This window comes from Vicia villosa, linkage group LG5 (genome assembly GCF_029867415.1).
Source record: "Vicia villosa cultivar HV-30 ecotype Madison, WI linkage group LG5, Vvil1.0, whole genome shotgun sequence".
NCBI lineage: Eukaryota > Viridiplantae > Streptophyta > Magnoliopsida > Fabales > Fabaceae > Vicia > Vicia villosa.
Genome location: NC_081184.1, coordinates 125,252,420 through 125,259,261, shown reverse-complemented (window position 1 = coordinate 125,259,261; position 6,842 = coordinate 125,252,420). Strand labels below are relative to the sequence as shown.

At 33.1% G+C, this 6,842-nt stretch overlaps 1 protein-coding gene across 1 annotated transcript; it reads left to right on the top strand.

The window, feature by feature from the left end:
- Window positions 1–223: 223 nt before the first annotated feature.
- LOC131607247 (protein trichome birefringence-like 39) lies at window positions 224–2,533 on the top strand. Its single transcript, XM_058879265.1, has 5 exons — window positions 224–622; window positions 707–878; window positions 1,390–1,565; window positions 1,663–1,821; window positions 1,967–2,533. Exons 1-5 carry the CDS (start codon window positions 321–323, stop codon window positions 2,253–2,255), a joined length of 1,098 nt encoding a protein of 365 aa, XP_058735248.1. The 5' UTR covers window positions 224–320; the 3' UTR covers window positions 2,256–2,533.
- The last annotated feature ends 4,309 nt before the right edge of the window (window positions 2,534–6,842 follow it).

Below are 6,842 nucleotides of genomic sequence, written 5' to 3'. Positions count from 1 at the left end.
AATTTTGTTTTTCATGTAATAGAGCTAAAGTGTTAGTACTATTTTTGAATCACATGAAACATGATTCCAAGAAGTTTCAAAGCAAAGGTAACATCCTACCCCACAAGAAGCTAAGGTAAAAAGGTTACATTTAAAATTAAATTATCTTAAAATAAAATAAAAACACAAGAAACCAAAAGTGTTCTGTTTTCACTCTCTCTCTCTCTCTCTCTCTCTCTATCTCTAGTTCTTTTTGCATACACATTATTATATAAGAACATGATTAGGTGAAAGTTTATCTTCACTCTTAGTCCTTTATTTCATTCCCAAAAACTGAGGAAATGGGTTCAGTTTCTGTAAATGCTCTGTTTCATACTCTGTTTCTTGCTCTGTTTCTGACTCTGTTTCAAACAAAAGCAGAGATTTTTGACACTTTTAGCAATGAGACAAGTTTTGAGACCAGTAACACCTTAGGAACATGTAACATTTTCAATGGAAAATGGGTTTACGACGCTTCATATCCTCTCTATGATCCTTCAACATGTCCTTTCATAGATCCACAGTTCAATTGTCAGAAACATGGTAGAAAAGACAAACTTTATCAGAAATATAGGTGGAAGCCATTTTCATGTAACTTGCAAAGGTACAATTTTTATCAACATTTTGGTTTGTTTTTTGTTTTGTTTTTGGTTTTAGCTAAAAGGGTTGTTGGAAAACTGGTTTGCAGATTCAATGGTTTGAACTTTGTTAAGGGACATAAAGGGAAAAAGATTATGTTTGTTGGTGATTCTTTGAGCTTGAATCAGTTCAACTCATTGGCTTGTATGATTCATGCTTCTGTGCCAAATTCTAAGGCTACATTTTATCAGAGAGATGCTATTTCTTCTGTCACATTTGAGGTTTGTTTGTTCTTTTCTTTCATTGTGTTTTGAAACCATTAGTGTAGCAAAAAGTTGGTTTTTTTTTAATGATGTTAGGCTAATTAAGTGCTTTTTCGAACTTTTGAGCAATTTCCAAAATTAAAGTGAAATTTTGATACACTTGAATCTGATCTAGTTTTGAATGTGATGTTTTGAGTAATAAAGGGTGAATGTGATTGTGTTGGGGACATTTTCTGTTAGAATAGACGTGGAGTTTTAGTTGTCACAACTTCATTATTTATTTATGGTGAAAAGGAAAAGTCATTTTTTCATTATTTTTTATGTCACCTACCAGAAAATTTATTTATTTTTCATTATGTTTGTTTATAATATAAGTCTCCATAATGCTACTTACATGATGTCTCATATAATTGTTCGCAAATCCTATCTTAATTGACAAAAGTCAAACCGATATTATTGGGTTGTACGTCTGAGACTCTGCTATAATTATTGATAATTCCAATTTTAAGATTTTTAGCCCTTTTTTCAGGAATATGGTCTTAAGTTATTTCTATTTCGCACCGCGTATTTGGTAGACCTTGATCATGATAAAGCCGGAAGAGTTTTGAAGCTAGACTCAATCAAGAATGGTGAAGCTTGGAGAGGAATGGATGTGTTGATCTTCAACACATGGCATTGGTGGACTCACACCGGAAATGCACAACCGTAGGATCATCATTCTTTCACATTCGCATCATCTTTATTGCAATGATTATTTAATCAACGTGCTAACATTTTTTGTGACATGAAAAATTGATGATAGGTGGGATTATATTCAAGAGAATAATAAATTGTTTAAAGACATGAACCGTTTTGTTGCATTCTACAAAGGATTAACAACTTGGGCAAGATGGGTTGAAGAAAATGTTAATCCATCCAAAACCAAAGTCTTTTTCTTAGGAATTTCTCCGGTCCATTACCAGTAAGTTATTCGTATAGATTCTCTGAGTAAATATTTTTTATACTGTCAATTAATTATAATCGTTATATAGACTCTCTCTCAGCATAATTACTTTTTACACTATCAATCAATTATAATCGTTTGGTAAACTTTTTTATGTTATTAGGGGGAAAGATTGGAATGAACCGACGAAGTCGTGCATGAGTGAGAAAGAACCGTATTTCGGATTGAAGTATCCGGGAGGGACACCAATGGCTTGGATGGTAGTGAACAAGGTGTTGAGAAGGATGAGCAAACCAGTTTATTTCTTAGATGTGACAATATTATCACAGTACAGAAAAGATGCGCATCCAGAAGGTTATAGTGGTGTTATGGCAACAGATTGTAGTCACTGGTGTCTTCCAGGACTTCCTGATACATGGAATGAGCTTCTCAATGCAGCACTTTCTCATTGACAGACAATTTGAATTGTGTATAAGGTTCAACTTTTAGAGGAAAATTCATTGTTTTCAATTTCTAGGAATTATTGTAATTGGATAATAAAAAGGGTTTGATATGGTTCAATTTCTAAAATTGTAAATGTTCATTGTTTAGGCAGAAATTTGCCTTTAATTGTACTAGCAAATATTGTCTTTTTTAAGTTAGGAAAGATTTGTTGCTTCATTGTAAATCAAGTGGGGATGAAGTTTCCTTTTTTAAAAGCATTGAAATTGAAGTGATGTTGCAAAGTAAAGCTATTATAATTTGTAAAAATCATTGGTCCGATTTAAATGGCTATTTGCATTCATGTCATTTGCCAATTGGTGGCTAAATAATCAACTAGTGTTTATTGTTTCAATAAGATACGATAAGCCTAATTATTGATTTTCCTATCATATTTTCCATGCTTATGCTTAAGAAAATGTGAAAATAAAGAAAAACAAGAATAATATCAATGATATATTATCATTAGTAGTGTTTTAAAAACCGGACCAGACCGGCCGGTTGGACCGGTCGAACCGTGAACCGGTTAGGTAATCGGTCTAATTCAATAGCTGGATCGAGAATATCATTGAGCCGGTGTGAATCGGTCAAAACCGGTGTAAACTGCTAAAACCGGGAAAACCGGCGGTTTTTGTGAACCGGTGGTTTAGATGCATTTTTTAATTTTAAAAAATTAATACAGCGTTGTTTTGACTATTTTAATTAAAAATTAAAATAAAAATTAAAATAAATAAAATATTTAAAAAAATTGTTGGAGATGCGGTTGATTTTGTTACCGATAATTTTGATATTGAAGAAGGAGATCTCAACATTGAAACAATTTTTCTTTTATTGAAATTAAATTTAGTAGACAATGAAATTATTTTGTTATAATTTATTTAATTAGATTATGTTGCGATTAAACTTTTGTTTGTAATTATATTTTATAATTATGTACTATTTTATTGTGTGTGATACCTATGTATAAAATTTAAATTTAAATTATAAACTTGTGAATTTTTTTATAATATGATGTTTTCAAAAAATTTAAGTGCTAGTTATATTTTGTAGAGTCTGAATCATCTGGTGCGACAGATTTTATACTTATATAATTTTGTTATAACGACCGGTCTATCCAACCGAATTATCCGGCTTAACCCGGTTTAGTCATGTGGTTCGACCAATGACCCAGTGGTTCGACCAATAAACCAGTGACCCAGTACCCTCACCGGCTTAAAGTCCGGTTCGGTTTTTAAAACACTATTTCATTACTATTCCATTATCTCAATTAAATAGAAAATTAAATTTAAAATAAATTAAAAAATATATTCTAAAATAATGACATATGTGCATTATTGCTTTTCCTCTCTAATTTGTTTCGTAATAAATAGTACTCCTCTTTCTTGATTATTGTGAATTGTATCCAAAAGACTCCTACATTTTATTTAAAATGTCAATTTTATCGTGTATATTTTTAATTAATTTACCATTTAATTTTTTACTATTCATTTGAGACTTTCAAAAAATTGTACCCCCTACTTATAACTTATATGTATCGGAAGACTTTGGAAAAGAGTTTATGTATCTATTATTTGTGTATCAGATCATTTTCAATAAAACATTCAGTTCGTATTTTATTAACCGTTCGAAGAATTTGGAAAGAGTTCAGGTTTTGGGTTAAAATTTTAGTGTACCGGAACATTGTCAAATGTGTTCGGGTTTGCATGTTTGTGTGTACCAGAACTCTCTATGACAAGATATCTGGTGTTCATTTATTGAGTACCAGAACATTTGATGTCAAGATGTTTGGTTTGTATTTAAAAAAATTACAATTTTTTATGTTACAGGTATAGAAATTTCTCTACAAAAATGCGATAAAACCAAATATGTGTAGATACCTCTGATTCATTCTAAATCAGGTCGACTTTGGCGAAAGATGGATACGGATGGAAGGTTGATGTAAAATGTGAACTTCATAACCATGGTTTACCTGGTAGATTAGAAGGCCATTCTTTTGTTGGTAGGTTGAGCACATATGAGAAGCAGCATTTTGTTGATTTGACAAATAGACATGTTACACCTAGACACATATTGCTTTCTTTGCAAGAGCGAGATTTGGAGAATGTCTCTCGGATCACACAAATATATAAGCATAAAAGTAAGTTACAAAAAAATATAAGAGGTCCTATAAGTGACATACAATATTTGTTTACTAGAGTAGAAAAAGAGATGACTCGAAATTGTGATATTTTTTTCTATAAGTTGTTGAATATTTTTCCTATTGTGTTAGTTATGGAGAGCACTTATAGGACAAACAAATATAGACAACCTCTGTTTGAAATTGTTGGCATATGACATCAACTATGATATTTAGTGTTGCATTTGCTTATATGGAGTCTGAGCAGACAGAAAACTTTTATTGGGTGTTGGATATTTTGAAACAATTGTTTGTTAATAAAGATTTGTGTCCACAAACAAGTGATTTTGACGGATAAAGATCTTGCTTTTATGAAACCAATTGAAGTTGTGTTTCCATGGACGATTAATTTGCTATGTCGATTTCACATTAACAACAATATTGTGTTTCCAGTAGGATATGATATTTATATCGACCCTACTTATCATGAGTATGTTGATCAAGCATCTTAATCTTCAAAGAGGCGGTCTCAACGATCATAGACTTCGAAGAAGCAGTCACAATTGTAAGGAGGAATTGGCACCTCTCTTGGCGCATCATGACGAGGCGGTACCAACCGAGGATGTGAAACACAATAATACCACTCCAAGTATCCAACATTTGTATCATATGAAGTGGTAACCAATTCTATCGGACGGATCACGTCAATGACGCTCTGATGGTAACCAATCTAGTTAACATCAATATCATCATCCATCATATAATCAGTAGGTGGGGTGGAACATTATGCTTGTATCCAAACTGACATATACATATGTCAAGCAAGTATGGAATAATTGTGTCACCTCGCTTCAGACACCCCCTATACAAACACAACACATCAAGTTGGCACCATACTTTATGAACTTCGAATGGGCACCATATGACGTCAATAGGTGTCGGCTCGTCCAAAATAGGTCTAAATTCATCCACCTTTAGGACTCCTTGCTTTTAGGACCATCTCATAGCTCGAGGAAGTCCACGACTATCAGGTGGTTTCCAATTTTCTCCTCTTTTTCCAAGAGTTGCAAAATACTCATGAATTTGAAACTATTACAAAACCAACCGGTTGTGGTGTAGATGCAAATGCACCAACATGCTCTTCCTCACCTACCAACGTCGATGGAGAGCCCCTTCCTAAACCACGCTCTGAAATACTATCGCCCCTGCCTCGTAATCGTGCTACTGCCAAAATAACAAAAAAACATTAAGAAAGTTATAAATCAACAAATTGGACACTTGTTGTAAGAGTTTCGGTGCATTAACTTTCCACAATATCGAACCACTTTGTAAAGGAGTTATGGTGACTGTTTCAAAAAACTGAAAGACATTGCAAATGAATTCCGGTGTCTAGCATAAGAATCGGAAGAGTTGGCCTAAGAGTTCCGGTGAAATTATAAGAATGGAGGACTTACTGATTCAGTTTAGGTTTGTAATTTGTGTATCGAAAAAAGTTGTTTTAAGAGTTCCGAGATGAAAGAAAATATTACTATATTGGAACACTCGAGAAACAAGAGTGAAAAAAAGTGAAAACTTTGGAAAATAAACTCTTTATACGAGGGTATTTTGGTCAAAAAATATAATGTGGAAAGGGGATATATGATGGGGTATAGGGTAAAATTTTCATTTTAGCATCACTTAGACTATAAAAAAAACAAGATAATTTTTTTTAATCAACCAGTTTATTAAAATCTTTCTTTTATGGGTTGCTCTAACCGATTTCAAGTTGACACCATTTAAAATTAAAATAAATAAATTTTAAAAATAGTTTTAATATAAACAAAAAGGTTGGACTCTTGCACTTTATCTTTTCTAACTAGGAACCAAACTCTTTTGGATTATGAGGTGGTCCAAAGATCGTCGCATTGAGTTTTTAACACTCACTTTAAATAAGTTGGACACTATTCACTTAAAACCTCAATACATTAGGTTTACAGATCCTCTCATTTTAAAGTACAATTTACTTTCCATTTAACGTTTAACTCAAACTCAAATTTAATATAGGGTTAAATGCAATTCACCCCCTGTCATTAGGGCGTGTTTCAGATTTGCCCCCCTGAATCTTTTTTTTTAAGAAGACACTCTTATAAAAGTGTAAACCCAGTTTCATCACACCCTTTTACTACCAATGCTGACTGGGCTTTGACTGATTGGCTGACGTGGCAAAGGAATTATGCTGACTGTGTTATCTTCTAAAAAATAAATAGACTTCTAGGGTTTTCTTTCTCCCCCAAACTGAAAATTGCTCGTACCAGTTTCAATTCCATCCCTGTGCTTACCCTGTTCTTCCTCGTCCATTCAATTCGATCATCGCGGAGTCATGGTTGGATGTAGTTCACGAATGAGCACGGTTGGGTCAGCATCATCGCATGATTTGCCCAGATGTGGGTGTGGTATAACGATG

What these genes read in the sequence shown, in the direction of transcription:
- LOC131607247 (XM_058879265.1), top strand. Translation starts at nt 321, where the DNA reads ATGGGTTCAGTTTCTGTAAATGCTCTGTTTCATACTCTGTTTCTTGCT. An exon ending in TTTCTTCTGTCACATTTGAG is followed by an intron (nt 879 to 1,389) that starts GTTTGTTTGTTC and finishes CCCTTTTTTCAG; the next exon opens with GAATATGGTCTTAAGTTATT. An exon ending in CACACCGGAAATGCACAACC is followed by an intron (nt 1,566 to 1,662) that starts GTAGGATCATCA and finishes AATTGATGATAG; the next exon opens with GTGGGATTATATTCAAGAGA.